This window comes from Ascaphus truei, chromosome 5 (assembly GCF_040206685.1).
Source record: "Ascaphus truei isolate aAscTru1 chromosome 5, aAscTru1.hap1, whole genome shotgun sequence".
In the NCBI taxonomy this organism is placed as follows: Eukaryota; Metazoa; Chordata; class Amphibia; order Anura; family Ascaphidae; genus Ascaphus; species Ascaphus truei.
In genome coordinates, this window is record NC_134487.1 from 101,998,158 (window position 1) to 102,017,746 (window position 19,589).

A 19,589-nucleotide genomic window follows, 5' to 3' on the forward strand; every position below is an offset into this window, starting at 1 on the left:
AGAAGGAGGGGTGAGAGGAAGAGGAGGGGTGAGAGAGGAAGAGGGTGAGCGAGGAAGAGGATGGGAGTGAGAGAAGAAGGGGGTGAGAGAAGAGTAGAAGGAGGGTGAGAGAAGAAGAGAAGGAGGGTGAGAGAAGAAGAGAAGTGGGGGTGAGAGGAAGAGGAGGAGGGTGAGAGGAAGAGGAGAAGGAGGGGTGAGAGGAAGAGGAGGGGGTTGAGAGGGGAAGAGGGTGAGAGAGGAAGAGGAGGGGGGTGAGAGAAGAAGGGGGAGAGAGAAGAGTAGAAGGAGGTTAAGAGAAGAGAAGGAGGGTGAGAGAAGAAGAGAAGTGGGGTGAGAGAGGAAGAGGACAAGGAGGGGGTGAGAGGAAGAGAAGAAGGAGGGGTGAGAGAGGAAGAGGACGGGGAGAGAGGAAGAGGGGTGAGAGAGTAAGGGGTGGGAGGAAGGAGAGGGTGTTTGCGGAAGAGGAGGTGGAGGGGATGATTGAGGAGTGGTGCGCAAGATTGAAGGTTTGCCTAGGGTGCTGAATACCCATGCACAGCCCTGCTTGAATATGAAGTACAGTTTTGGACACCACTCCATAAAAAATACATTATGAACTAGAAAAAGTGCAGAGAAGAGCCACCAAAGAATAAGGGGGATGGGAAATCTGATTTATGAGGAGAGGCTAGCTAATTTAAATTTGTTTACATTAGAAAAGAGGCATCTAAGAGGGGATATGATAACTATATAAAATATATCCAGGGTCAATACAAGGAGCTTTCAAAAGAACTATTCACCCCACGGGCAGTACAAAGGACTCAGAGTTATACCTTAAGGTTGGAGGAAAGGAGATATTGCCAGCAAAAAAGGAAAGGGTTCTTTACAGTAAGGGCTGTTAAAATGTGGAATTCATTACCCATGGAAACTGTGATAGCAGATAGAATAAGGCACGTTCTATAGTGCCGGGCGCGTGCTACGCCGCGCGCGCTCACAGATTTTTAGTTGCCTGACGCTAGTCAGCCTTTCTATTGATGTGCCGCGCGCGCGCACCGCAGGGAGAGGGGAGCCGACAGACAGCGGCGAAGATGAAGAAATTCATCTTTTCGCGCCGCTGCCTGCACTCAAATGTATGTATTGATGTGTATGTGTGTATGTATGTATGCGTGTTTGTATGGGGGTGTGTGTGTGTGGGGGGGGGGGTAAATAAATGCACACACAAAAAAAATTATTAAACTTTTTTTTAATTTAAAAAAATCTTACTTACACTCCCCTTACACTTACACTTACACTCACACAACATATACACGCACATACACGCATATACATGCATATACACACACATACATTACCTGCAGCTCCCGGCTCTATATACACGGAAAGCATGCGGCACGTGCACGCGCGTTCGCATAGGAACGCACGGCCGCATGCTGTATAGAACAGCCCTAATATATCTTCAAAAAAAGTTGGATATCTTTTTAGAAAGGAAGGGTATACAGGGACATACCAAATAAGTAAACGTGGGAAGGATGTTGATCCAGGGAGAAATCTGATTGTCATTATTTGGAGTAAGGAAGGAATTCATTTTTCCCTTTATGAGATATCATTAGATGATATATCACTGTTTTTTTCCCGCCTTCTGGATCAATATACTGTATATACCAATATAGGATAAATATCTGTCGTGTAAATTTAGCATAGGTTTAACTTGATGGACATATGTCTTTTTTCAACTTCATCTACTATGTACATGTAACGGGTTTCCCCCCCCCCCAATCTCACATTGGCCCGGGTACTCTAACAACCAACCCCCATTACGTGTTTGGTGGTGCACCTGTAGGCAACAGAACTCCTGAGTCTCCCGCTTGATGTTATTAGGGGATGTCATCAGGACAGGTAGCTGAGGTAGTGGGTGCGAGATCAACTTACATCATGTGCAGCGCCTCCACCTCATCAGGATCTGTGCTTCCGCAGGGAGATGGTCCTGGTGAGGAACTCCTTCTTGGTGGTGTCATCCACTGCTGAGTAATTTCACACTCACACAGTGGGGGTATCGTTAACAAGTTCATCTTTATTGTAGACGGTGATGTAGCAGACTGCCCCATGCAGCTGCCGGCTCTAGCCGCACATCTCTCCGTGCTGTCCCTTCGCCAGGTACGCCCTCCCAAATTGAAGTGGGATTCCCTCTTCTCCTGGGGAGATCCTCTCTGCGCCAGGTCCCGGGACACAGAGTGGCTTAGACAGGCCGATTGGTCACCCTGGACCACTAATTACTTCACTAGGGTCACAAAGTGTTCCTACAATCCCTTATGCAGGAAACTACAACTTCCCAACAACTTTCCACAGCTGCTGGAACACTATCACTAACTGTGTTGTGCCTTATATACTTCAGGAGGCAGGCGCATCCCTGATGTCACTATCCAGGGACTCAGAGCATACAGCCACTCCCCCCCATACATAGGGCACCTCACCATGGTGTGAGGGAAAACCTCCATAACTACTGCTGGCATACCTGTACTTACCAGGACTTACTGCCAACAGAGAGGAAAGTAATATACCATTATTATGCATGGCTATATACTCCCCCTGGTGAATCCCCACCGTCCCGGCTGGGGCCTAAATTTGGTGTACCTTGCTCCAGGAAACACTGAAAAAGAACACACAAATTAAGCGTTAAACATTATCACATTCACATAATAATGACAGAACATCCGCTCACTGACCAGCAGAGAGCATCAAAGAAAAAAGGCAGACCACTCTTTGACGGGACCTAATAGTAGTGTCGAGGGTCTGGTTTCTTCACCTCCCGCCCCACTGCATCGGTGACTGTCACGCTATACTCGCGGGGCAATCCTCGCTCATTACAATACACCACCTTGTGCATATAAATGCTGCGGCCGATTTTCCAGACCCGCATCAGTTGGGAGACCCTCTGCTCAGCCTGAACTCCCCTAATGGCTCCTCCCTTATTAACGATATAGTATTCGATATCATTACGAAGCCACCTTTCTCGATTGTCCTCTATTTCCCTCATCAGAGGTTCAGGGACATATGGGTATTCAAGCCCATGGGACCTTCCATATTTGGCTGCAACAGCCCGTTCAGCTCGGCAGGCCCGGGTCAATCTAGCTTGCCCAGCCCTTCCCGACAACACCCATGACAGGGGCTCATCTGACTACACCGGATCATCTAACCCTTCAGATCCCTTTGGGGTAATAAGACCTCCTTGTATTCGGTCCCACCTTACTCGTAGCTCCTTGAGATAGGCCTCATCGTCAAAATCCCCAGGAGCCCACCAATGGTCAACCACCCCATCCCTTTCTAGAATGAAACGTGTGCGGTCTATCCAGGCGACATAACCCTCATATAATGGTGCCCATCACCTAGTTTCCCGTACCTCCCCTGAGTTGGGTTCTAGTGGCTCTTCCTCCTCAGGCCCACCCGATGATACCCCTGAAGTACCCTCAGATGGCGCAACCCTTTCCTTACGCTGTGACCAGTGTCCACCCGTGATACTCAGCATACTAGTGCTATCACTGGGTACAGACCCTCGTCGGGAAATCCTCCCTCCACCCTCCGACCCATCATCCGAAGTTCCCCAGTCCAGGCTTCCAGTCAGTTCTTCGGTAGGACCCCGGGAATCCCCTGACATCCCCAGGCTAGAGGTGGACCCGAATGAACAAGTGACAGGGACAGGGGATTGAACTTGGGCCTTGGGGCAAACTTTGGGTATGGACGGGGTTGGGGGACGGGGCCGGACGGTAGGTACCGGCAGGGTCACGGCCTGCTCCTCCGTAATACCTGACTCACGTCCGCCACAAAGTCCGTTCTTTCCTTCGGCAGCTGAGCCTCTCGCTCTCCGGTTCGAGCGCCCATTCCGTCTGTCCATAGGGGATCGACTCCCACTGCTCGACCGTAGAGGCGCAATCGCCTCCCACTCGACACCGCTCAGGTCGTCCGGAACTGCCTCTGGACACGCACGTGCTGCGACGCCATCTTGGGTTGGGTCGCCAATCGAGACCTCTTCCTCCACGAGGACATCCGGCAACGCCCTTCTGCTGCGCGGTCCAGCCTGACCCTGGATCCGCTCTTCGTTCACCTCCACCCCCGGAATCTGCGGTGAGCACGGAGTTAACCTACTGCTCCGCAGGGTCGGGGTGGATCGACCTCCTTCTGACCCGCTAGTCACCACGGCAGTGGGACTCCAGCGATCGGGTTGTCGCGGTACTGGAGACACTCGACTCCGTGTCTCCACACCACGAGGGATAGCATCTCGCCACGGAATACCACTAGTATGGTACTCCGCTAACAAGTCCTGTGCCTCTGCCAACCTGGCACACTCCTCGTCCGAGGACTCTAATTTACAGTTCGGGCGGGGTATTCCAGTAGGGGACCGTCGATGGGCTCCTTTCCGGTCACCTCTCCGATGACTGGTTTTCTCGGCCTTAAGAACTCGGCTTGATTCCGGCTCCGCGGAACCTGTACTCACACTCCACAATGCACCCGGAAGCTCCGCCGCCGACATCGGGGTAGGATCTTTCATCCCTACTGCTTGTACAGGCACAAATGTCGTCATAGGCCACATATATTGCAGTCCACAATGAGGGCATCGAGCCTCACTGCCCACGGCTCCGCCAGGCAGTCTGCACTGCAGGCAGAGACAGACCACTGTCTCCACACCCTCTACGCGGATAATCAGGAAGTCTCCTGGAGCCGAATAGGGGTGGGTGGATATCAAGGGACTCTGTTCCACTTTCTCCGCTTGCTCAGCCATGGTCACAAACGGAAGCACTCGTCCTAGCGGTCTGTATTGATCAATGGCTCTTCGCAACTGAAGTGCAGGGGATGGTAGAGCAATCCTTCCCCCCACTTGGTCCATCGGCATCCGGTGGAACTGCAGACCACTCCCCCTGGTTGAAACTAGGGGGAGGTCTCGCCGCTTTGTAGGCTGACCCAGCACTGGGGCGGAGTGAGTCATAGTCCATGAGGGCGCGGCTCCAGCTTTCGCGCCAAACTCCCCAACTGGGTGGAGTTTCCTCGTTGCCGCCAATCCTGGCCAACAATTAGCAAACTGCAAAGTTGCAAGACTTTCTGCAGCTGGCCCACGCGGTGTCCCGGGAACGCGGGAACCGCCATTTTGGTAAGTACTGTCCTTCTTCATATTTCAGGTAGCGTCTGGCTGTTTGTTTATTGGTGTGTAACAAAGTCCATTTCGTTCCTCCCATCTCACAAGGCTGTCGTCCTCACTATTCTCGGGGGTATCTTCCCGAGAACATAGGCATGACAAACACGGCGCAGCCACGGCTTTCACGCCATTCCATAACAAACACACAAGAGTCTCTCCTGTAGCTTGTACTCCTTCCTCATCCCGGCATCCTGGACCTTCTGCTCTTTGCAGATCCTCCATTCTGACGGTCGCTTCTTGCTCACTGTATACTGGATTATTGTACATGGAGCTCCGCTCTGCGGGGCAGCTACCACATCCGTACAATAAACATGCCTTGTGCACCACCTTGTGTACCTAACATAGGTCTAACACGTGTTTGCACTACCTCAGGCTAGGCTCACTCTCTCAGAGTCTACTGTATCTCCTTCCTCCCTGTCTGTGCTCCCTTCGGTAAGTGATCTGGAATGGCTAGAGTACTCTGGGGCTTCCATGCAGTACTTGGGCATCTACCTCTCTTGGTCAGCCTAGTGCAGACCCTCTCCAGGAGTCCTGACCTAGTTAACAGGCTATCCCTTCAGGCGTCCTACCCCTAGCGCGACCTCAAGGTGACTCGGACAGCTATAGCCCCTCTCCGGACCCACTAACTCCTCTCAGGTTCCTAGGGTATCCCTGCGGTTCCATCCCAACACAGCACAAAGTGGCAGAATACACTTTCCCTGTTTCCTAGCGTGTGCCTAGCAAAAGCCTGTCCTGTTTAATAATTATATATATATCTCAGCAGAGCCTCCAATTGTAATGGGTTTCCTCCCCCCCCCCCCAATCTCACATTGGCCCGGGTACTCTAACAACCAACCCCCATTACATGTTTGTGTTTGGTGGTGCACCTGTAGGCAACAGAACTCCTGAGTCTCCCGCTTGATGTTATTAGGGGATGTCATCAGGACAGGTAGCTGAGGTACTGGGTGCGAGTTCAACTTACATCATGTGCAGCGCCTCCACCTCATCAGGATCTGTGCTTCCGCAGGGAGATGGTCCTGGTGAGGAACTCCTTCTTGGTGGTGCCATCCACTGCTGAGTAATTTCACACTCACACAGTGGGGGTATCGTTAACAAGGTCATCTTTATTGTAGACGGTGATGTAGCAGACTGCCCCATGCAGCTGCCGGCTCTAGCCGCACATCTCTCCGTGCTGTCCCTTCGCCAGGTACGCCCTCCCAAATTGAAGTGGGATTCCCTCTTCTCCTAGGGAGATCCTCTCTGCGCCAGGTCCCGGGACACAGAGTGGCTTAGACAGGCCGATTGGTCAACCTGGACCACTAATTACTTCACTAGGGTCACAAAGTGTTCCTACAATCCCTTATGCAGGAAACTACAACTTCCCAACAACTTTCCACAGCTGCTGGAACACTATCACTAACTGTGTTGTGCCTTATATACTTCAGGAGGCAGGCGCATCCCTGATATCACTCTGCAGGGACTCAGAGCACACAGCCACTCCCCCCCATACATAGGGCACCTCACCATGGTGTGAGGGAAAACCTCCATAACTACTGCTGGCATACCTGTACTTACCAGGACTTACTGCCAACAGAGAGGAAAGTAATATACCATTATTATGCATGGCTATATACAGCATAAGAAAGGCAAGTCCCAAGAGACCATTGTTTTGAGGTCCGTGGACCCCCTGCTTCCTGAGATACAGGCTCTGTTATGGGGTGCCGGTATCTCCTATGCATTTAAATGTCTCGCGTCACATGACCGTGGGCATAAAATGCATAGAGATATCGGCACCCCATAATGGGGACTGTATCTCGGGAAGCAGGGGGTAGCCGGACCTAAAAACAACGCGTTTCTGCTCCGGAGACCCCTGCTCATCTAAACCAGTATTAAAATTAATATTAAAACAGCTTCATTACCTTAGCGGCTAGCCGCTAAGGCAATGAAGGTGTAGTTGAGGTTCAGGGCACTCAAACAATATCCCAGTAGTTCACGATTTAAAAAAATAAGAAAAACGGGGTACAATTATGTGCAAAAATACAAAAAAGACTTTATTTAGAACATAAGTAAGTGGTGTACGTGACAGAGGGGTCCTCCTGGTTTAAATTAATGGTTTGTTTTGTTGGCTATTGGTTTATTTATTTAATTGAATTATTGGCTACTGGAATAAATTAATTAATTGATTTGTTGACTACTGGTTTTATTTCTTTAATTGATTGGTTGGACAGATGTTTATTTATTTGTATTCTTATGTTTTGGAATAACATAATTGGAATTATTTTGCTGTTTCAGTGATAAATTAATTTAACTGATGTGTAGTTGAGGCTTTTTAGTTCTTTTATTGTTGGAGTGTTTAGGTGCTTGTGTATTTCTTTGATTATTGTGTATTTTTGGCCTTAATTATTTTTATTAAGTTGACCATATTATATGGGTATGATATACCACTGTGTCAATCAATGGTTACAGGGTGGGTATAGTGTGGCCGGGGTGGGTGGTTAGGCCTCCCGGGTAGGTAGCGGAGGACGGGGGTTAACTCCTTAACTACTATAATGGTTATTAACAGCTAAGGTGATTAGGGGTTAACCCAGGGTGGGTATAGTGGGGCCGGGGTGGGTGGTTAAGCCTCCCGGGTAGGTAGCGGGGGACGGGAGTTAACCCATTAATTACTATAGCGGTTATTAACCGCTAAGGTGATTAAGGGGTTAGGGGCCATTAGATTGTATTTTTTCTTGTATTCTTGCTGGCATTGGAGGACATGGACCTGCAGTATGCTGACAAGGATGCCCTTCATGATGGCAGGGGAACTTGAACGTTTTATTTACTTTATTAATGTTGGCTGGCTAATGTTTGATTTTATAATGGGCAAATGCACTATTATCCATATGGATAATAGCAATTTTGTCCAGTACTGTACTGTATGTGATTAGGGGGAGGGGGGGAGAGTTGTTGTGGGTAGTAGGGTTGTTGTGTTTTTAAATATTTATTGTGGGTTGCGAGGATGGGTGAAGTTGCATTTGGCCCTTGGTGGCCTTGGTGGCTGTTTATATCTACCGGGTGGGTAGCGGGAGGGGTTAACTCTACTCGCAACCTCGTGTAAGGCCAAAACACCCACCAAGGCCCAAATACCACCTTCACCAACCCCCACTACCCACAATAAACATGTCAGTGGTAGTTAACCCATTCATTGCCTTAGCGGTTAGCCGCGAAGGTAATGAAGTTGCCTGTAAATGCATTTTTATTGCATGGGATTCATGCCGGGGCCTCCGGTGCAGCTCCGGAGACTCCCGGCATGGATCTGATCTCGGAAAAAAGCATTTTTGTTCTACGTCTCATCTCACCACCTCTCAGCAGCTTCTCACCAGCCTTACGCCAACTTTTTCTGGCATGAGGATTTTGGGAGAAACTCGCGTTTCTAGAGCCGCGATTAGCCTCGATAAGCTACTCGAGGCTACTAGAATTGCACGAGTTTCAGAACCTGCCGATAAGTGGCTTGTCGCCGCTCACCCGGTGATCTTTTTTTGACGGCTGAAAAAATTGGTAATTCATGCCTTTATAATAGCAGTTTGTTTTTTGCCGAAAAGGCCTTGATAAGTGGCTTATCGAGGCTTATAGAATAGGCCTCATAGTGTAATTCTATAGATGTTCTAACATCACAGTAATCCTTTTAAATCTATGTCTACTATGTAACCTGACGGCACTATACCCTGGCGCACAGGGCCGGCCTGTCCATTAGGCGAACTTAGGCAGTCGCGTAGGGTGCAAAGGACCTAGGGGCGCATAGAAGACGATGTCAGCGTAGGGAAGACGTAGAGACAGCGGGCGGAGGTGTCTTGGCTGTGGCAGGCAAAGACATCCGATGGGAGCAGGAGCACAGGAGACTGCAGGGGAGGTACGCGCTGTAACACCGGCGCCAGAAGTCGGATGCCGGTCAACGTCCGGTGTTACAGTGTGTACCTTCCCTGCAGACTCCTGTGCTCCTGCTCCATTCGGATGTCTTCCCCTGCCACAGCCAACCCACCGCCACTCGCTGTCTCGACATCTCCCCCCCCCCCCCGCTGACATCGTCTTCTACTGCCTCTCCGCTCCCTGACTCCTGTGCCGCTCCCGCTTTGCTGCCGCCAAGTCCGGTAAGCGCGCGCAAATTTTAAGTTTCGCTTAGGGCGCATGCAACCCTTGCGTTGGCCCTGTTGACACAGAATACAACCTGACAGCACTACACACTGACACAGGACAGGAGCGGGGGGTAACATTTGCCATACTTTGGCCAAGAGGAAAACTTTCTGAATCTACAACTTAGATACCATGATCCCCAAAGATTGGAATGAAGAATTTGATTTAGTTCCCTTTATTAGGAAAGGTAGTTTAATTTGGCCAAATGGTGTCTATAGATGCTAAAGTATAACAGCAATAAGATGTAATAAGGTAGCGAAAACCATTTTATTTTCTCTGCAGTATTACAAAGATACGCCCTTTCCTCTGTTGCTCTACTGCTAAAACTCTGACTCAGGCCCTCATTCTCTCCCGTCTCAATTACTGTAACCTCCTGCTGTCTGGCCTTCCTTCCTCTCACCTGTCTCCCCTACAATTTATCCTTAACACTGCGGCCAAAATCACTCTACTCTTTCCTAAATCTGTCTCAGCGTCTCCCCTGCTGAAATCCCTCTCCTGGCTTCCTATCAAATCCCGTATCACACATTCAATTCTCCTCCTCACTTTTAAAGCTTTACACTCTTCTGCCCCTCCTTACATCTCAGCCCTAATTTCTCGCTATGCACCATCCCGACTCTTGCGTTCTGCTGAAGAATGTCTTCTCTTTACCCCCTTTGTATCTAATGCCCTATCCCGCCTTAAACCTTTCTCATTGACTACCCTGCACCTCTGGAATGCCCTTCCCCTCAATATCCGACTAGCACCCTCTCTATCCACCTTTAAGACCCATCTTAAAACACACCTCCTTAACAAAGCATATGAGTAGCTCAGTGGCTGATAATATACAACTATACTATACATAAACCTTGTCCCCTTGCAGACGCACTTACCAGAACACCTTCCTACTGTCTCTGTACAGTACGTTCTTCCCAGTACGTTCTTCCTACTGTCTCTGTACAGTACGTTCCTCCTACTTACCAATTAGATTGTAAGCTCTTCGGGGCAGGGACTCCTTTTCCTAAATGTCATTTTTATGTCTGAAAGCACTTCTTCCCATTATGTGTTATTTGTATTATTTGTTATTTATATGATTATCACGTGTATTACTGCTGTGAAGTGCTTTGTACATTAATGGCGCTATATAAATAAAGATATACTTACATACATATGAGTGTTGGTCTTTCCTCTACAAATACTGATAATGGCCCTTTTAAAATGTGAATTACTAGTGTGTGAAATCTTGTTTTTATATCATGCACAACATATTTCTGTATTTTTAAATTAGATGGATATTATATAGTTGCTTTATCCCTTTATAAAAGTGTAGGGCAGTGTCTGTTTATAAATATGTGTATATATAATATGTAAATATTTTGTACTTTTTGATATCTACATATATTCTTCACTTATTTTCCAATATATATATATATCTATTTTCTATTAAAAAAGTCTATTGGGTCCTATTTGATGTTTATCCTTGACGCAATTTGCAAGGTACCAATGAAGAGGGAGGATGGGAATAGATCTATGGTGGTTTAGAAGTAATGCATTCACGTGTAGGAGGACTGAAGGACTGCCAATTGGGTTGTGTTATCTGAACTCTCTTGTTCCCCTGTGTCTATGCATGACGTCACTTCCGCCACGCGGGTTAACCTGTGGGAGCTGCAACATCAGAAGACATCTCTCCATCAGCATTGAAGGGGACATACAGGTTTTAGAGAACAATTCAATTGATAAGCGAATGTTACATTTTGAAATTGTAAGCGCAATATTAACCTATGATACTTATACTTCTGTAACGTGTTTCCCCCACCCGGTGGGAGATGTGGCCATTACGGATCGTGTGGTGCAGGATATATGCTGGTAACAGGAGGGCTGAGTTGTCCGCCAGTGGTAGTGGGGACACAGAACTACTGCACCGACACACTTTATTCGAGCAAATACCCAGTATGTACCTGGCAGATACCTGGAATGCGCCGCTCCTCACCTCTGACAAGCCCCGTTGCGTTTGCCTTCCCAGCCTGGGTTCATGCCTGGCTGACGGGCGGCTGATCTGTTAAATGATAATGATTAGGATTTAATACTGCAATGCTTCGCGTGTCTACCAGATGGCATAAATTCATAAATTGTAATGCAGTATATATATATATATATATACTGTGCAGTATTGCAGCCAGTGGGAATAAAATGCTTCAATCCCTGCCTGGAAAATAACCCAATGCACTCGGGCAGAAAACAGTCACAAACCTCAATATACCCGGGTATACCCGAATTCGTGGGACTAGCCGAGCTCGAATAAAGTGTGTCGCCAGTGTAGGCTTCTGGGATCCATATCCTACTTATCTCTTTAGCAGTGCCTCGCCTCCATCTGCTGTAGGCTCCAGGAACTGAAGGTCACCCCCCACGGTAGTACTATCCCCCCCGTAAGGTCACGCACCAGGCAGGAGGTATAACAACAGGAACAGTTTATTATCTCTTCTGTAAAGCACAGTATATGTAGGGTTCTGCCCAATGCAGTAACTCTCAGCTACCACTGAAGGATGGTCCCAGCACCGTCACTACAGGCCAAAGGCACTCGCTGCCATCGTAGCTCTTCCCTGCCTCCCTAGCAGAGGCAGAGGTATGGTCCACACACTCTTCCCTGGAGGGAAGTGGACTGGAGAAGGCCCAATACTCAGCCTCTCTAATGTGTGACCTGCCTTCCTTAAGTGGGGGAAGGCATTCCCGAATTTGGGCCGGTACTTCCCTTAAGTACTGCCAGGAGGAGGGCACCAGGTCTGTCCCATGATTGGTCATGCCCAGTCCTGATGTCACCGCCTTCCGCTGTCGCTCAAGTTCAGCTCCTCGGAGGGGAAAACCCCATATCAACTACTGGCAAGGCCTGCTTGTACCAGGGCTTACTGCCAGGAGGGAAGCAGACTAGTAGCCACAGATGGCATGGTTACACTTTTGATCAATGTTTTTACGCTACGATGCTCTCTGCGCTTCTCTATTTTCGTGTTTCAAATAAACAAAACATGTCACAGAGAGAAACAAGTACAACGTGAATATCAGAGTAATATTTTGAGTGCATGTTGTTACCAATCTATTTCTGGATTTAATATATCTACAATACTACACTATGTGGACTTATTTGTTTTCTTTTTCTGTCTAATCAACACGTCTAGGAGCTTGAAGGATCCCAGTAAATTCACAAATCCACAGCAGCAAGACAAACAACTTACACATTTCATTGATTTTTCTCCTAGAGTTATTAATATCATGTTTACATTATTTAAAATCTATTAAGTGCTGTGCTTTATTTTTTATTTAACTTCTCTAAAGAAGACCTCTATTAAATGCAACATAAAACTTGCCCTCCCTAAGCACCCCCCCCCCCCCGCCCCCCCCCCCCCCCCCGTCAATACAAAAACTGCATAGAATAAGAAGAGAGAAAGAAGTCCCTGGCTGCAAAGGTCATGCAAATAATGGTACCAGGTTTTTCAGAGGAAAGGAATCCTGTACAAAGCAATGTGATTTTGCACTGTTGCAGTCAGATGAATACTAAATAGTACTCAATAAGCATTCAATACATATATCAAAGTCTCCAGTCTGCAGAGTAGGGGGAGGGACGGGACAAAAAGTGGTGCCAAAAATAGCATCAACAAATTAAAAATCTATTTTTCGGCCCTGTTTTGCAGCCCCAGTTTTCCAATATTGATTACGTTAAATATCTCAAAGAAAAAGCCAGAAAAAAAGTTTTCCTTAATTAGTTTATGTGGTTACATATTCTGTATTGCATTTTTCACATTTTTCTAGGTATGATCTATTATCACAATGTAAACATTATATGTCATTTAGTCCAATTCAATATACTGTACATATATACAGTATTTGTTTTCCAATGAAGATAGCATTGTGTATTTTTGTAAGTAGTGTTTTCATATGTTTTAGTTCAATAAATGGAAAAATAGTAGACAACAAAGAGGAAAAAAATTAATGATTAGGATTAAAGAGTAGAAGAGTCCACCAAACGTTATATCAAACATACAAAAACGAAAAAAATATTTACACACTCATAAATACAGTTATACGTAGCTTTACCCTGGTACATCAGCCTCCATATAGTTCCCGCGAAAGGTATATGTGTCAGACAAATAAAAGTACCACAACATAATAAAAATGCAGAACAGTCTCACTGGGGAGATCTCCAATAGACAATGTAACGTGCTAAAAGGGTCTTGAAATGCTGACCTAATACGTACGTTACACTGTCTGATGGGGAAATCTTGTGAGACTGTTCTGTATTTGTATTTTGTTGTTAGTCTATATTTTGGAACATGTACTGTACCTTACTTGTGAATAATACGGATTCAGGTGTTGCACAAGACTATTTTTGAAACTGTATTAAAGCAGCATTTTTTTAAAATCCTACATCTGTGTGTTGTTGTTTTTTAATTGATCAGTTGTGCATATTAGATAATACTTACGGCATTTTAGTATTTTCACTCTTTATGCCACTTTTCATTAGTTTTATTGTATTACGCTTCCTTGGGTTGCTGCTGTATGGAAACCATCGCCCGTCCTCTTTTGAGATAGGCAGCCATATTGTGTGCTCAGGCAAGTCGGATCTTCGCTGATCAATCACGGGAGAACGGAGTGATCGGCAGCTTAGATAATTGCATTGCCGTAAAGGCAAGGAACTGCTGTATTTAGTTAAAAAAAAACAAAAAAAACAAGCAAGGGAAAATGCCCCTTTAAGGAGCATGTGAGAATTTCTTATTTGTATATTTCCTATTTGTTGACTTGTTATTCAACATATTAATAAACTGAAAAAGATACAGCTCCTAATGTTTCATGATTAAAAAAAATAAATAAAAAATGGTTGTTTGTTAACCCCTTTCTCGCCAGAGGGGCCAGCAACGTATTGCAGCATTAAACTATAAAAATCCTGTAAAGCTAACTTCTTATATCATTCGACTTGTTCAATTACAAAACTGCTGTTGCAGATTGTAAGCACCGGCTGGGCACATTACTCATTTCCTAACGCTGCTGCGTTGCCTTTAAATTGATTTTTTTTTTTTTAAAGGTATAATTTGGCACCTTGGAATTAATGTATTAAGATACTTTGCTGTACTGTAGCTGCACCCAAACGTTGTAGGCATATGCTTTGCGGAACAGTACGTGGATCTATGGAACGGTTCCGTGATGTGCGCATAATAAGAACATGATGCACGTGTCCTTTTTTGCATTTATTGCTGCATGAAGAAGAAAAAAAAAAAGAGAGCCAGTTACATTCAATCTGCTAAACCAACTTCTAACCTGCCACACACAAAGCATGGAATGGTTATTCTTCACTTGCTCACTGCATACTGCCGAGAGGCAGCTTTATATATAGACCCTTGGGTGTTCATTACTGTCTCACTTACACTGTGAGCCCCTATTGTTTGTTTGTTTTTTATTAGAACAATATGGGCAGCAGCAGCAGCAGCAACATCAGGAGTCTCGCAGGTGCCACTACGTTTGTTGTACCTCACTACCTCTAATGTTTCAACGTGGCTGGTCGGCGTCGCCGCACTGTGGAACATGTTGACATTACATAAACAATAGTGTGATGATAGGATCATTTGAATACCCGCTTATCCCCCACAAATAAAAACATGTGTTGAGTTAAGTCTTTTGATCTTTCAGAATGTATATTTATCAGTGTTGGCAATTCCTCTTTAAATGAAGAACACACAAATACAATGTAAACTGGGAAGAAACACTCATGCTAATTATGTAGCCTGTAACAAAACGTTCAGTGACAAGACTGGTCCTATTATCCCCGGTATATGTAAAACTCTCTTGTACACAGATTATGCTTTTTTTTAGCCTTACCTCTATATCATTAATTACGCTGCATGCATTCACTTCAACAGCAATAGTAACCAATAAAATCTATTTAATGGGATGCATGATTAAAGGTTTTCTCTAACTTCAATAGTACACCAGATTCTGCTACCTTTTTCAATCATAGACGCAGAGCAATGCGTTCAGCCCCAATAAATATTTCAAAATATGTATACTGCAAATGGGTATAAGTATATAGAACATGTCATTTTGAATATGTCATAAATGACATAGGCTGATTTACTGTATTAAAAGTTCTTGATAAACCAAATGATGCGCTGCATCACTGTATCACTCTCCACATATATCCTGTATTCATTATTCATCATTGATCCACATGACATTGATAGTTTGTGCACTGATGTGAAGAACAGAGGTTGTGTATTTTACATTTATACTATGTAAACTACTATGGAAACCAGATGTAGCTTACAAGGTGCCTCGCATCTCATCTCCTCTGAGCACCATGGCCTTTTTTGGCCAAACTTTGAGACGTTTGCCGCTGTTTTCTATCAGATACAACAGATGGCAGGCACATGCTTGCTCTACTAAATGAAGTGGGATCTCAGCAGCATTACGCTTTGATCCCTGGTGGCATGTCTACAACACCAAGATGCAAAATACCACAGAAGAACAGGATCTCAATATTAAAGGCTGGGAGACGTACTTTTGATATGTGAACCCCCATAGAAACAAAAACATACACACAAAAAAACGGCATGCCCACAGAATGTAAACATACAGTATTCACATTCCACGTTGGAAACTCTGGTACAGAGGTCAGAAAACAAGGTATTTCCTCTGTTTGGTGACATGCAACCACAGTGAAGGCACCACTGTAAATCTCAGGACTGCAAATCTGTAAGACTGCAGCTACCTTGGCTTCCAAGGTAATCACAATTCTATTAGGAAAGAATGTGGACTGCGCAGATTAGGCAATTTCAGGACTATTAATAAAAAGTGCTGCTGTAATTATGGTATATGAATGAGCCATTGATCTGCATTCAGAGGGCTGTTTGGTTTTCTGAAGCTTGTAAGGGAGTATTTAAACTGACATGCATCATATTCTGTTTTCATTTTTGATGAAGGTAAAATGCCCAACCAATGCAAGCTAAGGCTGACAAGGGGGCCTCTTGTTTATGCAGAAAAAAAAGCCCATATAGGCGTATTGATCTATATGAGATTGGCAGGCATGTTTCCACATAATTTACAGATATATAAATACATAAAGACCCCTGTATTTCTGATGACGTTAAATGGTCACACTGCTACTCCCACAGTATAGCACCCAATGAGATGGGTTATCTTTACTCCACTATGTAACTGAGTCCAAGTCCCTGAATGACTTGTGTTGGATGAACTCAAGAGTAGAGGTTAAATATACATTTTTGTTTTTCCATCAAGTTACTACGTGTGACATATCCACACACAGTCAGTTTAGTTAGGTGTTTGAGCAGCTGGCTTTCTGGGTAGAGCAGATGCCTAGGGGAGCCATGGAGTGCCTTTGCTTCCTTAAATATTCAGGGACCCTGATGGCACCGCATCTGCAGTTCACCATTGAAACACGTTGAACAATTTAGTGCAAACATGTCTTGCAAAATCGCTATTGGGGATTTCCTAAAATTAGCTGCTTTCAAATTTTTTTTTGGTATAGTACATTCTACTGTACATTCAATTTCCTTTAGAAATATTTTACAGGGAAAAAGTGCTATATCATATAATGTAGATCCAGGGATCTGATCTGAAAAGTATATTGTATATACATTATTTGTTTTTTTTTAAAAAACAACACACAGTTGTTGTATACTGTTATTTAAGCAAATGTAATTGTTTTGCAGTCCTTAAACTCTTTTGGTATTTTTCATCATTTGCAAGCCTTTTATGACATGATCATGTATGGACTATATTGGGCACAGAACAAACAAGTGTTATAAATATTCAAATCCTCACCTGTAATGCATTTATATTGCTATTAACTTTTATTCCGTTTTAGCTTAATCAATTGCAAAAAGTCACCCAAAAGTGCTTGCTAATAAATAGTTTTTGCAAAGTATTCCACATTCATTAGTAAATTCAATCCACAGTCTCTACATTATATTTTCTTGAATTCTCTCCTACTTTAGAAGTAACACTGACAAAATAGATAAAATAAACCATTTATAAAATATGTACACACACAAAAAAGTGTGACAAACTATACGGTGTAAATTCTAGTGATTCTAATTTACACAGTAATAAATCTATTTAAAAAAAAAAAAAAGTAAATGTTAGCTGTCCCTATTGGTGCTACCCTTGTCAAAGTCAACACCACGCACAGTTGAAAAAATAATGCCTAATATTATCCCAAAAAGACCCAGGCACCCAAAAAGAGAGGAATGACAAAATGGGCTGTAGCATTTTGAGAACAGGAGGGAAACCCTATACACAGGTAAGTAATAATGCACTCCCATGCACACCCTTTGGAAAAGGGCGTAGATAAAAAGTCTAGTGGATCTCAGGACCAAAGAGTGCATTACGTACCTGTGTATATAGTTTCCCTCTTGTCCTATTTTTGTGCCTCTCTTGGAATAATTTTATATATAGATATATATATATCTATATATAGATATATATATATATATATAGTGTGTGTGTGTGTGTGTGTGTGTGTGTGTGTGTGTGTGTGTGTGTGTGTGTGTGTGTATAGATAGATAGATAGATAGATAGATAGATAGATAGATAGATAGATAGATAGATAGATAGATAGATAGATATTAATATATATAATATGTTAATTTAATTGATTGCTCCACAGGTCAACTGTATATAAATATATATATATAGTGTGTGTGTGTGTGTGTGTGTATATATATATACTGTATATACATATGTTCATTTAATTTACTTTATTGCTCCACAGGTCAACTGTAGGTTATGTAAGAAAGTCAAATAAAAATAGCACTAGAAAGGCACATACTGTCTTACAGGAAAAGGTATAATATTGTTGCTAGTTCTCCATGCCACCCATTCATTCCCATCACCAAAGTGATTCCTTGCTTACCTGTCCTGTTGCTTGCCAAGTAAAGTTCATAGCCTGGATATTCACAGGGATGGCAGGCATCCTCTGCTGGGCTCTTCTAAAATCATGAGTGAATGGTGCCATTTTCCCTTCTGACACAATCAAAATATCTTCTTCGAAACCTGTCAGGAAAATGTTACAATAATGAAAACACTGCCCTTGTTTTTTTTTTATCATTCTCCAATGCAACCCTCCCCGATATAATGCATTAAAAGTGCACTTATTGTAACTAATTCTGAAAATAACATGAGATTCTTACAATTAGAATAATGCCTGAAAAGAATCAGTCTCCTAAATAAATGATTCATTTGTACAGTAAATAAAGCCCTATTAATGTTTCCATTTAAATAAAGCAAGTAAAAAGAAGTTACCTATTAACACTCTTGCTTGATGAGCATCAATCCACATGTACAAGCTGTCTTCCTGCTGCTGCCCAGCTTGACTCTGTGCAAAGATGAAGATAAGGATGCTACAGATATGCAGAGTGCAGCAGAAGGCTGCTGTCTGGGCCATGCTGCTCAGTTACTTGCTGGTGTTTTGCTCTTCACTTAGTTGTTATCTCCCTCAGTCTTGGGCTCTGGGAGAGAGTATTTACTTTCCCCTGTGCGTTTCTGAGCTGTGCTGCTCTGTCACTGCTCTGATCTCACTCTGGGGGTTGGCTTTTGGCAGTTTGGAGTCAATGAAGTAGTAAGGGAGGGAGAAGAGTGTGTGATGTGTGGGAGGCGCCTGATTACAACTGGCAGCCTCGCACAATGCTGTGCTCTGCACCAGGGGCCGCCAGAGTACTGGGCCCGGCTGGGCACTGCGGGTTTAGGGGCTCTGCATTTGAACAGCAATAATAGTGTTGGGTTCATTTGAAGGGACAGCAAAGCTAAGAGATTTGTTATATGGAAGTAAATACAAATATATAAGTCAATGTGAGAGACATTCTTAAATTAGAAACAAAGTAGACCTAGAAAGGGAGTAAATATTATGGTTGTCCTGGACTGGCTGTATAGTTAAATATTAAAAAGCGCTGAAAGGTTTTGTATTTCAGTATTGGTCTTAAGAATTATACACAACATGAAAATAGGCACACTTTATCTGCTTTGTCAGTGTGGGATTGAGGAGCTTGCAAGCAAGTGATACTTCCGAAGGAGGCTCTGTAATACATGCAATTTACTATATGCAAAGATCACATAACCAATAAAACATGTATTTTTTATGTATGTATATACAAAAAAATACATGTGTAGCCCCCTTTCCCTGTGTCTAAGGGAAACTACCTGTGCTGCTGTTACCGGCGTGGCTCACAGGAGGCCTAAGGCCTCGGCCATGGTCAGCGCTTAGGCGCTGAGCCGTGCTGAGGCGCGCTTGCACTTACCTGTGAGC

The 19,589-nt window shown here is 44.4% G+C and overlaps 1 protein-coding gene across 2 annotated transcripts in view; it reads right to left on the reverse strand.

The window, feature by feature from the left end:
- WIF1 (Wnt inhibitory factor 1) overlaps positions 1 to 18,913 on the reverse strand; it is a 91,291-nt gene extending 72,378 nt beyond the window's left edge. For both annotated transcript variants that reach the window (XM_075598947.1, XM_075598946.1), the window contains exons 1-2: positions 18,590 to 18,913; positions 18,201 to 18,340 (exon numbers count right to left, since the gene is read on the reverse strand). In XM_075598947.1, the coding sequence (XP_075455062.1) occupies positions 18,201 to 18,340; positions 18,590 to 18,731 (282 nt within the window). In that variant the 5' untranslated portion in view covers positions 18,732 to 18,913. The remainder of the gene's footprint in view (positions 1 to 18,200; positions 18,341 to 18,589) is intronic.
- Between the last annotated feature and the right edge of the window lie 676 nt (positions 18,914 to 19,589).